Below are 17,852 nucleotides of genomic sequence, written 5' to 3'. Positions count from 1 at the left end.
TGACTCCCTTAAGTGACTCTGTTTTAAGGTCTATAGGAAAATAAATACTTCCCACTTGATTTATGAAGTCGATAAACATTTTCCTGAGGTCTCAACCAGTAGTTTTAGCTCTTTTTTAATTGTTCTAGATGACAATGTTGTAAATGATGTCCCTTTTCCTGGCAGATTATGTGGAGTGGACGCCAGTGTGATTGACAGCTGGTATCGTCCAATAGGAGCCTGGTTGCAGTTGAAGCTTCTGAACTTCCGGTTGCAAAACATCAACATGGCACTGACCAAACTGCAGACATCGAGGCTTCAGAATGGGGTTCAGATTCACATGCGGGACACCTGGTGTGACAGACATTACACGAAAGAGGTATTTAATGAAAGTGAAATTGTCTTTTTAACTAAGGCTGTGGCAAATAGCTTTAACAGACAGTCCAGGAAAAAAAAACTAAACCTTTTTATGGTTTGCCCTCAAGTTTTGTCAAACAATGACATTTTGGTCTTTCAGTGAAATGCCAATGAGTCCCAGCGGCTGAATCCTTTTACACTGTGGTGATTGTTTGACTTCCTATTGTTCCATCAATATATTTTCACTTATTCAGTAAAATCTCTTTCTCCCAGTCCAAAAACATGCAGATTTGAGGATTAGGCAAATTGGACACTCTAAATTGACTGTAGGTGAGAGTGTTAGAGTGGATTATTGTTTGTCTATGTGGCCCTGTGATGGACTGGTGACCTGTCCAGGGTGCATCGCCCCCTTTCCCCCTATATTAGCTGAGATTGGCACCAGCGCCCCCTCTCACTGCGGCTGCTTCTCTGTCGTGTCAGGATGTTGTGGAGTGCGTGTGGGTGTGTTGTTATAATCTTCATTGATCAAAGTGGTGCCTATAGCCCTGGAGCCATAATGCTGGAGGGGCTATAAAATGTATGAAACCATAATTAAATGACAAGATTAAATATCAGCAACACAATGGTTGCCATTGTAGCCCTTATTTGAACTCACAACTGTTGGTTATTGTTGTTACTCAATCATCCAAACAAACCAGGTATCCGACTAGTATAGACAACTATGTCCACAGAGTGCATGCTCTATTGGACATATGCAAATGTCTTTGTTTAGTCATGTATACTTTACTCCTACAGATTTCCAAGGAGAGTGTGCAGTAGAATTACTTGTAAGGCATACACAGACACAGATTATCTTTTACTTACGTATTCGCACCGTTACCCTTAGCAATGCCTCTGTCTGCGGCGATGTTTCCACGTGTCCCTACAGGCCTTTTGGAACTAATCCCAGGTTAAACTGACAGTAATTACTGTCATTTTGTCTGAAAAGTACAAGTGTCTGTCTAAAAAAAAGGCGTCTGAGGCACTCTGACTAGAATTTAGTTAGAAACTACTTTGCTCAGCAGCCTTCATCAGGGCACATTTATTAAAAATAATAAATAGCCTTTGTTTTGTTTTTCTCATTTAATTAATTTGTTATTCATAGTTTGAGTCACTGATAACCATGGATTAATTTCCTCCTTTTAAAGAATTCTTAATTCTTTGACCTTTTAGCATTTTGTATTCAGACCATTAACATGTAAGATGAGCATAAGGATGCATGCTTCAACTGTGTGTGTGGGTGTGGGTGTGTGTGTGATGCCAATGCAGGTGGGGAGCAGTGAGGTGATTTGAATAGAGTCTGCGCAGACAGGGTAACGGAGAGCAAATATTGACTTATATTGCAGTGTGGATTCTGCCGGGCTCCTATCATCGTGATCTCTCGCAGAACTCCAGTCAATACGTTTGTTTTAACTGCCAATCATTTCTGCGAAAGTTAAACAAGCATTTACTGCTCAAAGCACCAAGAGTGTAAAGGTGAAGGAATGACACAAAGGTGTTACACATGGACAGTGGAAAGCCAAATATGGAAAAGGTGCACAGCTCAAGAAGGGCCTTTGTTATCGCATTGTGTTACTGTTATTGACTTATAGTAACGTAACATAAATAAAAATGTACATATATCAATAAAATAAACATTATTAGAAATATTTAATTAATCTGAGCTAATAAAATATTAAGAACTGGTCGCAACATGACTTTGGAATTGCTCGAGGCATTTTGAGATGTTTAATTTAAAAATCTCGTCCCGTGATCTTTATCTGATAACATTCAAATTAGCCTCTACATACTGTTTTGCCTCCAGCTATGCACAGGAGGTATCACTACTACTCACCAACTTATTGGCAAAGCAGTAATATTTGATTTCTCATATATTCTTCAGATATTATTCATCACCTACCACTGAAAATTAAAATAAAACTGTATATAGTCTGAGGGATCAAGAAGTAGGGTTGGATTTGCAGACAGAAAGCAGTTGTGTTTTTATTTATTTATTTTATTTAGAGTTCCTTCCGCCTTAAAAGTATTTAAAAAAAAAAAAGATTGTATTTGTCAGATTGAGCAATGCTGTCGGTGTCAGTCAGACCTAAGGGAAGTGTTGTAAACATGGCAGTAGTTTGGGGTTATATTGTTGTCAAATGCAGTTAAAAATATATATATTTTTTTACTACTGGCTCTTGTTGTCCTTTGTTAGAGAATAAATAGAAACCTTGCCCTCGCACAAAAAAAGACACTGTCTCCTTGACATATTGATATCAGTATCCGCACTCTTCCCAGCCAGCTGCGAATGTCGGTTCTGACTTTATACCCTTGGCGGATCAGAGGGCGTGTCTGGGGCGATGTCCTCCTCTGTCTGTTTGTCACATCCGTGGCATTGTCAGGAAAACCTGAAAAAGCACTCTATGTCCTCTTTAAAAATCCAATGTGAGTTTGTGAGATGAGTCAATATTTTCACAATAACAGTATATCAACTATAGCTGGGTATAGATGGTCCGTTTTTTCATAATCTTGATATACCTTCTTGATAATCTTGATATGATTTGACCCCAAACCCACCCACCCCTGATATTAACAATATCACTCAATGAAATGAGTGATGACAACACAGTACTGTATGACCCACAACTTTACCTCTTTTTTTATTCTCGTCCTTGAAATCTGACTGACCAACTGTGAGGCAACACCACGTCTGACAGGTGCACAGGAAATAACATTCTATCGAATGCAACTACTGTATATTGTGTGATTGCAAGTAAAAACAACCTTTGATGGTCTAATAACAGCAAAGTGGCACGTGGCAGAGCAGTGGGTCGCACTCTCACTTTTCAGATTGGTCAAATTAAGGCAACAGAGCTATTCTGTTTTCTTTCTCTCTGCAGAGCTGCAATGTAGCTGGATAAAGTCACTGTATACTCCTGTGTTGTGTCTCTTAACAGATCTCAATTCCTCTTACATCTTCCTTTCTTTTATATGATTACATGTTTTCCACATATAGCTATGTGTGTTTTCCATTTAGTGTATAGTCGTGGCTTTTGTATAATACACAGTACGCAGTGACGTGACACAGTCATGTCATAATTATCAGAAAATGCATCTGAGGTTAAGCTGTTCGTAATTGCTCCGCATTAACAGCTCCACTTTGTCTCTTGACTGCAGTTTATTTTGGACTGGATCCAAATAACATCAAAGAGCTGCTCTGTCATCTTTGGCTGAAAGATCCCAGTCAAAGTGGGAACACTTGGTTCTACCAGTTTTAATTCCAACGTGGGCACTAAATAATTAGCAGCCATTCTATCCCCTCCATGATTCACCTGCGAAGACAGTTAAACGCTCATTTTCTTTTCTATTTGTTTTTTTTAACTGCAACAAAATTAATCAAAATGTTGCAATACAATAATGTCTTCATACATAAAAATTGTATTTTAAATATGTAACGTATTTTAAAAAAATGAACGCATTATTTTGATGATGATGTGTTGCAGGTGTAAGCAATATGATGAATATCTTAATGAATATCAGAAAGGCAGTCTCCATTTATATCTGACATGAGGCAAATAACAGAAACTCCCACCAGCATGTGAAAAATATAAAAATAAAAACTTTACATACATTTTGTGTAATTATAACATGAAAAGGAAACAACAAAATATATATCAGGTGTGTGATACATTGCAGTACGTTACAAATGTGCTGTGGTAGCTGACCCTGTTACACAGACAAAAGGTTTATCTGTCATCAGTGCCATGGTAAAACTGTAAACGACTTTCTGGCAAACTAACAAAGCATGTGAGACTCTGTACATTTTTGCCCCATGTCATGATCTCCTTCAACTGCTCTGGATTTGTTTTGCTGACACATGGTGACATGCAAACCGTCATTCTAAACACTTGACTGCGAATCACAGTTTTACAAAGCTTGTATGTATTTGACACCTGAGGGTATGGCTTCCTCTTGCATAATACACTTTTAGTTTGCATACCCAATTTCCATACCCTCACCTGTTCCTAGTCAACCTGCTAATTGTGGAACCTTTGACTTTTTCCAAGTACATTTATTAGTTAAATTAAGGTACAAGTCTTGCAACAACTTACACATTTTAGTTTTCTAGAAATGGGTGTAAATCCACTAGAAGCCTTGTTTCTGTGGATTTTTTTTCCTTTGGTAAAATGATAACAATATTTATGAGAATTTCACACAGAAACTATCTATTATGGTTTTCATTCGGGGGTGGTTGTTGTGACACAACACAACACCGACTCTGAGGAACGTTTTCTGTTTCCTCATCTGCATCACAGAAGCTGAATGTACCCTCTTTCGACATGAGGTAGTTCTTGGCCAGTTCATTCATAGGTCAGAAACACGACTGCCTTTGCACCCATAGGCGTTCCAAGAATCTGTGGCTTCAGACAAAGGGGCTGCTTCCCATATTACCATTTGATACTCACACCTTTTGGTTGTTTCATATATCTGCAGGATCAAGCATGTCTCCACAGCGGGAACCGTTTGCAAACCAATGAGTGTCTTGGCCCACTGCCTGGCTGTTGGAGTTGAACATCAGAAAATGACCTCAAAAGCTGCCAAGTAATGTCACGGTCTGCAGACTGCAGACAAACCTCACTCTCCTCCCAAGAGGAAGTCATTTTGTAGAAGACCAATTTTTCTTCATCACACTATTTACTTTTAAATTGAGTTGCTTATGAAATGCCACGTGCCTCACACAGTGAAAGAGGTCGTTCTCTTCGGGGTTTTCCCACCAAAGTAGTTGAAAATGCTGCCTTGAAGTAACAGAAGATACTTCTGACAAAGTGACACGCATTCACTCAGCGTGATCACAGTGGGGCCTGCTCCCCATGTTTATTGACATTACTAAGACAACTCAGGTGGGTCACAGATACCTGTTGACGGCAGGGACACCTGTACAGCCATTACTCATCCCGATCACAGTGGGCCAATTGTGGCTGGTGTTTGACTTCCAGTTAGTGTCCCGTAAGCACATTGTCTTTCAACCATGACAAAGTTGTTCTGTAGCCAAAAGAACACTAGATACAGAAACTGCCATGCAAATGTGGCTGATGACTGTGTGGGTGAAGGCAAAAAGTAAACAAAAGTTCACTTCCTGCACAATGCACTGTAGGTATATTCAATTATTTTTTTAGTTGAGCAACTCTATCGAAGCATTCATTTTTAATAACAAGGCAACTGAATTCTGTACCGTGTCGACTGCAAATGTCACGTAAGACCATAATCATACTGCATGTAGAAAATACTAATTGAAAGTTTGTTAGTCAAAGGTTTCCAGTGAAAGGAGGTGGTCATCACTCAGTGTTTGATATGGTGTGTCTACAAACACCCACTTACTAAGATGTTCCTGACACAGTTGGTGCACACCCTCCCTGTGGATCACAATCACTCCATTCACGACTGTGGCTAACCACATCACCTTTGCAGCTCCTGCATTGCTAAAAAAAAAAAAAGAAAGAAGAAGAAAGGAATAGAAAACATGTTCTAGTACTGGAAGAGGAAAAGAAATGTTATCTTTCAGTCAGTGCTATCTCTGTCTGCCATTTAGTGGCTTGAATGGTGAATTAAGAGTGATATTAAAATGGACAGATTAGATATACAGTAATCTGTAAGTACTTTTATTGTTCAGGGTGACCACTTCACCAACACCTGATACTTCTATGCTTTTGTCAGAGGCTTGCTGTTTAAACATGCTGGACTTACACAAAGCACTTCTTTCTTGATGACAAACAGTACTTTTCAGTGAGCAAACAGTGTTGCCCACAATGTCTTTGTGTTTGTGATTAAGATTTACTTAAATAAAAGGAAAATAATAAAGCTTTTAGTCCAGTGGTGAGATATGGTGCTAAGGATAAATTGTCCACATACTAGTGAATACTTTCAAGTGTTGTGCAGTGATAGAGATTTGGATATGTGCCTGTTTTTACTTTTAGGTTTTATTGTCATATCACCCATGCAAGGGAAGGAAGTTATTTTAATCATATTTAATCATCCCTTCCACTTGATCTTCCTGACATTTTGTGGATGAATGGAGCAAAGAAGAACCAGGATCCAAAACTGAGACTAGTTATAAAGCTAAACTGAATTTAAGGGGAATAGGTCAAGGTATTTGTAGATTATGGGCGGATTTTACATAATAATCTACTGATTGACAGTTTTGTATAAAGTACCTGAAAGAGATACTTGAGTAAAAGGAAATGACTTTGGTAGAAGTTGAAGTCACTTTTTATAATATTATTTACTGTACCTAAGTATCAAAAGTAATTTTCTGATATACAATGTACTTTAGTTTGTCTTTCAACTGGAAGGTTGTGGGTTTAACTTCTGGCCCTGCAAGTCTGTGTTTGTCCTTGAGCAAGACTAGAAAAGCGCTATATAAATACAGACCATGACCAACTCTTCTTCTTCTGATTTTATTTGGTAGTAACGAGTAACAAAGATAGTTAGAGGAATGTATTGGAGTAAAAGTGAAAAGTTGCTAGAAATATTAATAACAAAGTAAAGTACAGATATGTGAATTTTTTACTTAAGTACAGTGAAAAAAGTATTTGTACTTTGTTACATTGCAACACTGCTGGCTGAACCCACTGATAATAAGTTGTGTTGTAATTATAGTCCCAGTGAGCAGTTACATTAACGGCGCAGCATCCACAGAAGAAGTGAGAAATAAATGTTTCCATTGCCTTTTTCCATGTCTCAGGTTGACATGGAAGTCATACAAGGTCACCAAATGATGTTTACTGATAAAAATAATGTGAGGTTAATTAGATTAAATAAAAACATCTGTGGCGCAGTAGCATGGTTTAAATGCTATAGTTCCAAATTTGATTTTGCAAATGATTCTCCTACACGCCACTGGAGTTACAATGGAATGCGTTGCATTGTCGTACTTTCAATGATAAAGCTAAGCGGTTTTATGCCGGTTTTAAAGGACCAATGTGTAGCATTTAGTGCCATCTAGAGTTGAAGTTGCATACTGCATCCAACTTAATATCATTTTGTTGTCATACAACATGGTGTAGTCCAAGCGTGAGATCCCACCCCTGTCTAATAAAATAATGAAAGAGCTCATTCTAATGGAAACACAACAGTGCCTATGCGTAAATAAGTAAGTGAGTAAAATAAAGTTATAGCACATTTAAAAACAACTTTTGTGGAAAAATTTGCATTAAGATAAGGAATAAAAACATTCAAAGTCTCTCTGCTCAACCACCTGTGAGGTGAAATTCTTCTATGTTCTGGGCAGCCTTTTAAATTCTACAGACTGGACTTTTAAAAACAATTCTCTTACTTTTTAAGTGATTTAAGACTTTTGTCTCTTATCGTGTTGAATTTTCTGTCACTTAAGTACGAAGACCAACAAGTAGTGTTTGAGGAGGTCTGAGCTAATCAGCAAGACACAAGGCGCTACATACACACACACACATACAGTTTTTTGTGAGCATAAGTAAACACTACTGCCCTATAAATATAAATCGCAGTCAATGGTGCTTGAATTCCATTGCACTCTCTCTCAGCCAGTCACTTTATCTGGCTCCTTCTCACTCTGTACACACCCCCAGCAGGTGCTTTCACTGAAGGTTGGGTTTGCAGTTGTGCTTTAGGCTGTGACTTTCAGGTTAATTGTAATTCCACCACTCAAAAAAAAAAAAAAAAAAAAGGAAAAAAAAGAAAGAAGAATCCTGGGAGGTTCTGAGGCCTCTGGGCTGGTGACTCTGTGACTGTCATCAGGGGAATCAGTGCTCTGTGTCCCATCTGTGGAGAGCGTTGATCAGAAAGAGTTGCACTGCGTCCACCATCACAGCATCTTCATCCACGGTAAGAAGACACACACACAATGTCTGGAATTATTATTATTATTATTATTATTATCATTATTATTATTATTATTTTGATTAAGAAAACATTTTACTACTGGATGTTGTTTGCTGGCAATTGAATTAATTCTGATTAATTCTGTCTACCTAATACTCACACATTACAGTGAATGTTGCTCACAAAATTGGTAAAATATGTGATTTTTAAAATTGACAATATACAAAAAGTTCTCAATTTTAAAATAGTTAGCTCACGAACTTGCAGATTAGACATAAACAGAATGGCCCAAACTTTGGTAAGTAGTTAGTTTCAGTTGTGGTGAAGGAGCTTGAACAAGACTTAAAGAACTACAATGTCTTCACACTATTATCATGTCATCTAAAGTTAGGGTAAGTTAGTTAGTAAGTTTTGGTCGTTGAAATATGGATGAAATTCTTTAATATCACACAGGAAAACTTAAGGAGGCAGACGTGGAATGTTGGAGTTGGATGAAAAGAAATGGTGTGTTTGCTCGCCCTTCTGTTGTGTTTGTGTTCACACGCAGTCACATTTTTAGTTTTGTACTTAAAGTCGCAGAATGTGGACAGACAAATTACATTGTCTGCTAAAATCATCAGTGATACAGTCAAAACATCATCCAGGGTCAGCTGATTTACACCAATAATGATTTCTGATTAAAGATGATAACAGGTAACAAACAACACAGATAAATTATCACTTGCTATTGTGTTATTTTAAACACAACAGCAATTAAAATAACACAATTATTTTAAGATACTCTATGTAATATATATCTATAATAAATAATTATCATACATGCTGCTCTGACTGTGTAAGAGACTTATGTGTAGAGAGAGAGATGTTCATAGTTGTGTACCTTAAAAGAAACAATGAATGGTTTTGGCAATAACAGGAAGAACACACTGATAAACAAACAGTCCTCATCTCTACACAGTTTATTAGTAACTGTGTGGATGACGAAGGATTGTCTCTGTGTCAGAAAAGTAAACAAAATGGCAGAAATAGACTTGTTGTTAATTTTTCTTATAGTTATTTGTTGCTCAGAGGAGCAGTGACCTATGGTGACGTACTGTATTTTAATATAGTCATTTAATATTATATACAGTGTAGTGCCTGATAAACAAATATGACCACAAGTTGTGCTTTATTCATTCATTCATTCATTTATTTATTTATTTATTCATACTTGGTGGTGATCATGAGGAGCAGGATTTTTTTTTACTCACATTTGTTTGATGTCAAAGGGCAAATGAGTCTATTTTTTAAACTCCCTCTTGTTTATCACTGTCAATAAACTCCACCCACAAAAATAACAACAATATAACCTACTGTATACGAGTCTGCGCATGTAGCATGTTATCTCCTAAATCATAAAGTAGCCGTTTAATGTATGATTATAAACAATGTTAAATTGAGCAAAAAATTTGGAATCTTCATTGTTTAGTATATAAAGCCAGAGCAGTTTGATTAAAAAGACATTTTCTATTTTAAGTTTAAAAACCAACCCCCCATGTTTTTATCAGCACTTTGAATCCAACTGCACCGACAGCATCTGCCTGAGGCTCCTCAGCCTCAGAGTCTCAGTATCTTCACAATCACTGGAATCTCTCCCCAAAATGACAGGTGACAGATTTTGTTTCTCCATCCGTCCATGTTACAATCTTCAGGTCCTATCTCGGTTGTCGTCGACATCATTCAGATGTCTGTCAAAATTCATTTTGGACCAACTGCCAAAGCATTTGAAATGGTTTAATGTTTAGATACTGGTTCACTGCCAGTGCACCCAGCATCCCACACTAGCAGTTATAGTAACCTGCCCAGGGGAGGAAGACAATAGATAATGTTAGATCATGAAGATAACATAGATTTGTGAAGAAAAAAGAAAAAAGAAAAAAAAAGAATTGTTGAACGCTGTATAAAGCAATAACAAAAATAGACAATGAGACAACACCACCTTCTCTTTGGCGGTGTCTAAACCTGGTTTATAAGGTGGACAGAACAAGGCAAAACTGTCTCTTTTTCTCTTCCAGAACAATGACATTCTCGGATTGAAAGTTTCCCATGAGAAACAATAACAAGGAAAAAAGAAAAGAAAGAAAAATCTCCCCTCAGAGCACACATGGCAAATAGTCACGCCTGGCTGCTCACACTTCTTTAGCTCCAGACTCAAACAACACACGAGCGCTCACTGTTATATTGGTCACTTTTAGACAGATGTCTAAAAGTATTTTGTTTTGTTTTTAACACCAGCTCATCCAGGTTCAACCCACTTTTGAAAAAGTACTACTCATTAACTTTAATACAAACACTTGGCTGATTTCTGTCACAAAACCCTTTGAGCAATAATGGTGAATGGACTAACAGGTCAATTTAAAAGATAGATTGGTTGCATTTGTCTGCAACTTTTTCCCAGGTTAATAGTTTTAACCTGGGGATAGAAATAATAAAAATAATACTCTGTGTTAGTTGCGTTATCAGAAAAGAGAACAGTTTAATTTGCCGTGTCAAATCTATTTAGTCATTAAAAACAACAGAGAAAAAGAACGAAAAATAAATTACACATGAACAGAGAATCTATGGCAGTAAGAATCAAAAAGTAAAGATCTTTGAGTTCAATTGACACATTTTCAATAAAATCCAAGTTGAAAACAGGAGCTTCACACCAGACAATCATCATCTTCACAAAGAGCAAGTGTGGTTCCCAGTGTGGATGCCAGGCCTGAATCCTTTCCCCTTCTGTGTCAAAGGCTGACTTTGCTGAGTAAATGGAGCAAGCTCTAATGCTCCTGAAATGAATATCAGCGTCTTGACCAAACTCATTTAGAGATCAGTCAGGGTCTTAATCCCTCTCTCCGGGTGTGTGTGTTTGTGTCTTTCTCTTGTGGCCCCTCTTCCTTTTGGAAGAAGGTAATATGGCTAAATTTGCTTTGCTAATGGGCTTAGAGCAAGCTGTTACAGAGCAGAGTTAACACACAGCAGCCAGGCTCGGCATACCAGTGGCTTTTAATCTGACTCCTGATGAAGTGAAAAGGAAAGAGGGTAATAGTTTACGAGAAGTTTTGGAGATAAAAGGGAAACTGGGGGATCAGGTTTTACAGTGGGGGGTTGAGGACCAAAGAGTAGAAGGAGGATCTTTTTTTTTGGTCGGAGGCAGGGAAGATAACTTCATTTATCTTTGGTGAGAGCGGTTAAAAAAACAAACATTTTTGCAGATAATTTGGCCACTAGAGAGAAATAAGAAATGTGTATGTAAAGTGAGAGATCAACGTTGTGTTGTTAAAGTTACACTATGTAACTCTTTACCTATTTTGTCGCCCCCTTAAATCTTCATGTATGTATTCAGTCTTATGAGATTGGGATGTCTCTAAGAAGACATATTGGATCAGTTTCCTGTTGTCCTGTTGACCACGGGAACTCTCGCAGTGGACGGTGAGATGGATCGTGTATGTTTCATACCTGTTGTACGTGTTAATCGTGATACAAATAAGATCGAGTATGACTCTTGTGGTTGTCGTGTTCTCTGATGAAAGACACTGCCACCGTGTGATTTCCGGCAACAGTGCTGCAGTTTATTTTATACGTGCAGGAGTAATCGGACTATGAATTACATTATCAAGATATGTTAGTCCGACTAAGACAATCTCAATTTTAGTCGGACTAACGTGTTTACATGGCATTCAGAAAACCAAACTATTGTCTTAGTCCGACTAAAATCTGACTTTTAACATGCAGGTAAACACACTGAGTGATGAGTGCAGTATTTGGAGTCTAATACTCTTTGGTATCCAAGGTTTAACTGCTAACTAAACAATGGTTCACTGGTGGGGGGGAAAAAGTCAGTAAGCCAATTTTGATTTTTAATTTTGGGATCAACCTTTGAATGTGTGTCTTGAAATAACAGCTTCCTGGGTCACTGACCTGTCCCTGCACTATGTCACTTTGGTGGGTGGATATGAACACTGTGAGAAATGTATAACGGCGTGAAAGTCAGGATGTCAGAATCAGGCCCACCATGTTTGAAAAAAAAGTCAGTTTAAAAGACTTCAACATTGTCAACATGACTGTGGTGGAATGACATGATTGTTTGGTTTCTTTTTGTCCGTGGTTAAGACTTGTGCCTACAATAAAGGTAAAGGGATTTCAGGGCTGATGGGTGTTGTCCATCATTTCTCAGACTTTATGAGACTCACTTCTTTTGTGTCTTGACAAATACGGCAGTGACTCTCCTTGAACATGTGCACTGTGGGAGCATATGGCACTGACCACTGATAACCCGCTGTGTGCGACAGCAGCGTGCCTTTCCATACGCCAGCTGTGGCAGGTGCACATCATGTGTGCTATACGTGAATTTGCCCTAACATTATCACACTTGTGCTACAGCTGAGGTCCATAAACGGACTCTTATGATGGCAATTTCCTGTCATTAAGAAGCTACTACATCTACCAGTCTCTTCTTTTTTTACATGTGTGGTTCTGTGTGGGAAGGGAAGCCGGTGCTATTTTACTTTCCTGCAAACTATAGGAAAGATGAAATGTTTGAATTCAGTGTTTTGTCAAATAGTTGTAAAGTGACATATTTGATGCCAAGTTATAACCTTTGACTAAACCGCCAAGGGAGGAGTTTCATGATATGAGGAAAAAACATGATTCTTTCCCGATCTGACTAGATGCATTTTGCTCCAAAACTAAACAACATTCACTACCAGGAAATCATCACACTCATTTCCTCAAAACACAAAAAAATCTTGTTGATATCTGTGGACATGTAAAACTGAAACAAATCAGAAATGTGAGCTCACACATGTTGCACAAACATAAACTATATGGCTCTCTCCTCTCTCCACATTATCTAACTTCCATTTGATTAAAATCTCCAGCTGACAGTGGAGACAGAAGGCTGCACAGACGGCACCTTGAAAGCCATAGAAGGCGCTGGAACTGCCTCTGCTCTCAATACGAGTCACCTGCCCCCAAGAAATCAGCCATTCTGTGCCGCTGACCCACAAATAAGAGACTCAGTCAAATCCAGTTTACCCCATGGCTGTCACCGCTGTGTGTGTTTTATCTCTCCTGAGGGTCATTTATCCAGCGTCTGCTTTAGGCTCTGAGTTGTTGCGGAGGGTCACTCAGCACCTCAGCTCTGCTCAGGACACTTAAGGACAAGCTTTGATGGAGTTTCTTACAAAGCTAAAAGATGCAGGTTTAGTCGGCAAAGAATTATAGGAAAGGAACCTTTTTTTTCCTGGTCTCAAATCATGAGATCATTTTAATTTAAAAGTTTATCAGATATTATTGTTGGTTCGGCTTTTGTCCAGATTTAAATCTCATCTTTAAATTCAAAAGATCTCTCATCTTCGGAAGTGCTTTGTGATTCTGATTTTCTTTTTACGCTGTTCAGAATAAATTAAATAGATAAGAATCTAATTAAGGATTTTGTTTCCTTTCACGTCATCTCGCAGTGATGTCAAACTCAGAAGGCACAGTCTATGGGCTGAGGATTGGGATGGCAGGTGATTCCCTCACCGCTGTGGAGCGGAACAGAAGCTCTGGAGAGCAGTGGGACATGGGGGAAACCAAACCTAACGTGGAAGCTCTGGAGCAAAGCCGAGCCTCTGAAGAGCAGTGGGACATGAGGGAGACCAAACCAAACGTGGAAGCTCTGGAGCGAGGCATGCCGGGCTTGTATCTCTCGTGCTTCGACATGCTTCTCACAGAAGATGCCACATGGCTAGTGAAGGTTTCGGAGGCCTCCCCGATGGTGGCTGTACCCATGACCAACATGGAGTCACAGGAAGAGCCGGAGCAGTGCCCCGTCATTGACAGCCAGGAGCAGGGACTCTCTCCTGGACTGGAGGGCCAGGAGGAGGAGCGGTCTCTGGAGCAGGTGCAGAGCATGGTGGTGGGAGAGGTGCTGAAGGACATTGAAACAGCCTGCAAACTGCTCAACATCACCCCAGGTAGGCTGCTTGCTTCCACTGTACCTGCCGCTACACTTTCTAATCCTCACGTGGGGCGTTCCAGTAGCAAGATATAGCTGACAAAGAAGCAAATCTTTAAAGTACACAAGTTTCCACAAAATGGTGTCCGTTATTGGATGGCGAGGGAATATTGATTCAGAGATGCTTAAGCTACCCGTTTTCACTCCCAGAATCAACACTTGGCTGTGTGGACAGCCCAGGCAGGGTGACAGATCTGTTCAATCATATCGTTACTGACGCAAAGCTGTGTTTGCCTGCTCCAGGATCTGTTTAATCCTGACCTTTGCATGAGTGTTTCTTGGTCTGTGACAGTAGACGTGTACACAGTCTTTAGGGCGAGGTCTAGTCATGCTCACAAAGCAAACATACGAAGCATTATGTATTGTTAGTCCTCGCCGTTGTAAACCAACGTGATCCAGAGTCATCTGTTCCACAGATTAGAACTGTGCAGTCATAAAAGTCCAATTGTCTTGTGTTTACAGTAGTGGACATGATAAACACAATAAAGAGAAAACTGGGGATTTTACTGGTTTACCTGACATTGATCACTGGACTTATTGCGGCGTCAGCTGGGAGTTTTCTCAGCACTTTCATAACTTGTATGTCTTTCTCTGTCAGACCCGATAGAGTGGAACAGTGGGAACGTGCAGAAGTGGCTGCTGTGGACCGAACACCTGTACAGGTTGCCTCATGCAGGAAAGTCCTTCCAGGAGTTGACAGGAAAGGACCTCTGTGCCATGAGCGAGGAGGAGTTTCGCCAGCGCTCACCACAGTGCGGAGACACGCTGCACGCACACCTGGACATATGGAAGTCAGGTATGGGTGTGGCATTTATTTCATCAGTTCATCATATAATTCTGCAGCTCCTGCAGTGACGGTGTGAGAGTGCATGTGTTTGTGTGTGCAAAAGCTTTTACCCAAAGTAAATATTCATCTCATCTGGTTTCTTGGAAGCTGCATGGATGAAAGAGAGGTGTTCAGCTGGAGACACCAAAACTACAGGTAGGCTTGAAAAAGAAAAGGTACCAAACACAGTTTTTACACAGTGTTAAAAGATCATCTTTACTCCCCCATAGTCTTTTCTCTGTGAATCACAACTCTGATTGACTGTTGTTGTTGTTGTTATGTTGCGTCTAGGCTGTGAGAATCTTTGGTCTGAGGCAGATTCATCCAGTTTGGGTCAGCCCATTCACCTGTGGCAGTTCCTCAGAGAGCTCCTGCTCAAACCACACAGCTACGGACGCTGCATTCGCTGGCTCAACAAAGAAAAAGGTTCACTCATTTTTTTTTTCTTCTTGGTCTTAAACAACCAACGGCTCGAGTACAAAAGTCTGTGAATGGCGTCGCGTGTTTACACTTGAATCTCACGCCACTTTGTACGGCTTCACTTCAACGTCCTCCATTTTTGCTTCTCTTCTTCTCTTTTACTGCAATGCTTTCATCACTAATTCACAAGCAACACATGAACCTATTGTTTCTTTTACAAAGAGACGTTCCAAAGAATTAACAGATGGTGCAATTATGGAATAATAGTGAAAGAAATAGTTTTAAAAAAGAGCTTTAGCTTTGATGGAGTTAAGTCTTTGCTTCTCTAAAGAAATGAAAAGAGTAGAAAAGACAAGAGTAAAAGCATGCATCGCACTCACGGGCTGAACTTGTTTTCAAAACTTTTTTGCTCGTGTGTTATCTTGTATTCATAATGTATGAATGTATATATACAGTATTTGTGGTCAGATGACTTTGGGGGATTACACAGTACAGTTTCCTGTATCTTACTTGTGTGTGTGTGTGTCATGAAATTGCCATGACATGTTTTCTTACAGATGATAAATCTCTCCACCAGGTATTTTTAAAATAGAAGACTCGGCTCATGTTGCAAGACTGTGGGGACTCAGAAAGAACAGGCCAGCTATGAACTATGACAAACTGAGCCGATCCATACGTCAGTACTACAAGAAGGGCATCATCCGCAAACCCGATGTGTCTCAGAGACTGGTTTATCAGTTTGTTCACCCCGTATGAAGCAGTGGAGGAGGAGGAGGAGGAGGAGGAAGAGAAGGAGGAAGGACACTGACATGTGCACTGACCAACCCCAATAGTACACACTTCCACTGTCAACACTGCGTCACAGCTGACAGCTGCGACATGAAGACATATCTGTGCATGGGCCCGAGAAGAAGAAGAGGAGGAGGAGGAGGAGGAGGAGGAGGAGGCAAAACAATGTGAATGCTGAGGCTTTTTCCTGCTGCAGATTTAAACAACCACTGATTAAAAGAAAACAGAGGAGGAGTTTAGTGCACTGCCTTTTCATTTGCATGATCTGCCTGTTTGTTTTCCCACAAAACAATTCACACTTATTCTTTACTCAACAACCAGTTTGAACTAAGAGTTCTTATGCGCGAGCACTAAATGCCCCATCGCTTCATTTCATTTTGCTCATCTTGACCGTGGCCTGTGTTTAAATTAGAGCCAGTTTTTCTGCCACAGTTGAACATGTGGTTTAGGTGTGTTTAACAACAAGGACCAAGCCCAAAGATGAAGAGACACAGACGTCACGTTACCTTCACTACAGGACAACCACTCTTTTATTTCCTTGTGCAAGGATCGTTGAAATCCTGTGGATACATGAATCTGTTTCCCCGCTTCTGTTTCTGCTGCTGTGTGTTGTGTATTATATTTGTGTCATTAGCCTTTTGACCGAGACCCATATTGTTCTAAATGAAACAAATAGAAAAGTGAAATAAATAATCAAATATATACACGGATAAAACACATCATTTATCTTTATTTATTTTTGCCTCCCGCCTTTTTTGCGTCTGACTGAAAAAGCAATAGTCTGACTGTTCAATCACCGCCGAGTTTTATCCACACACTCAGAATGTAAAGTAATAACTAAACCAAACTTATAACCAGGAACAGAAAACAGCTGGAGTCTTACATTTACACACCTGCATCCATGCTGATATTTGCTGATTATTATTTTCCTCATCAATTATGCATCATCTCACCCGCTTGCAAGCCTATTTAGCTGAGATTATTTATCTTTTAAAACCTCTCAAATCCGTAGATTAAGCATGGACATGAGTACAAAGGTGCATCTGTATTCCACAGCAGTGACAAATGTTGTGATTAGGTATAAAGAGGAAATGTAAACTAACTGAGGCCCAACCACAAGCTTGCTTTTGCCCTGGGCCCTTTAAATCTCTTGATATACCTTTGCTCTCTGTTTGTTTTTTTTCTAATCTAGGGCCATTAATCTGTCCAGTATTTTGGTGATGCATACAAATCTAAGAATATCCTTCTCAGCTGCACATGCATCGAAGACATAGAATAAAACCTGCTTAACAAGAAAGAATTATCGTCATGATCATAATGCTGATGTTGTTTGTTTTTTCTTTTTCTTTTTTATTTCTACAATGTCTATTTTGCCTTACCAATTTTATTACTTCATCAGATACAGTTAAAAAAATATATGAATAAAAATGTATTTTAAAAAGAATAACATCTTATTTCAAGACAATGGATTTAATCTTTACGATTATTCATATATTTATTTTCTTTCGAACGCTTTGACTGTGCACATCTTACACTCCTTATTGTAATACTTAATGTAACTGGAGAGGTTTTCTACATGAACGC

General features: G+C 39.2%; 1 protein-coding gene across 2 annotated transcripts; it reads left to right on the top strand.

Moving 5' to 3' along the window:
- Positions 1-163: 163 nt before the first annotated feature.
- Positions 164-16,392, top strand: LOC122767564 (SAM pointed domain-containing Ets transcription factor). Of its 2 annotated transcripts, none has more exons than XM_044022896.1 (6): positions 164-358; positions 13,695-14,192; positions 14,832-15,029; positions 15,168-15,215; positions 15,351-15,485; positions 16,057-16,392. In XM_044022896.1, exons 2-6 carry the CDS (start codon positions 13,697-13,699, stop codon positions 16,233-16,235), a joined length of 1,056 nt encoding a protein of 351 aa, XP_043878831.1. In that variant the 5' UTR covers positions 164-358; positions 13,695-13,696; the 3' UTR covers positions 16,236-16,392. The 2 variants fall into 2 exon arrangements, with proteins under 2 accessions (XP_043878831.1, XP_043878830.1); XM_044022895.1 differs by lacking the exon at positions 164-358 and adding an exon at positions 7,656-8,214.
- Positions 16,393-17,852: the final 1,460 nt, after the last annotated feature.

This window comes from Solea senegalensis, linkage group LG4, assembly GCF_019176455.1.
Source record: "Solea senegalensis isolate Sse05_10M linkage group LG4, IFAPA_SoseM_1, whole genome shotgun sequence".
NCBI classification, from domain to species: domain Eukaryota; kingdom Metazoa; phylum Chordata; class Actinopteri; order Pleuronectiformes; family Soleidae; genus Solea; species Solea senegalensis.
The sequence above is the reverse complement of the archived record's forward strand: the minus strand, read 5'-3'. Positions and strand labels throughout refer to the sequence as shown.

Bases quoted from the DNA above. Each gene is read 5' to 3' on its own strand.
- LOC122767564 (XM_044022896.1), top strand. From the start codon at position 13,697: ATGTCAAACTCAGAAGGCACAGTCTATGGGCTGAGGATTGGGATGGCA. The intron at 14,193-14,831 runs GTAGGCTGCTTG...TTTCTCTGTCAG, and splicing joins ACTGCTCAACATCACCCCAG to ACCCGATAGAGTGGAACAGT. The intron at 15,030-15,167 runs GTATGGGTGTGG...GTTTCTTGGAAG, and splicing joins CCTGGACATATGGAAGTCAG to CTGCATGGATGAAAGAGAGG.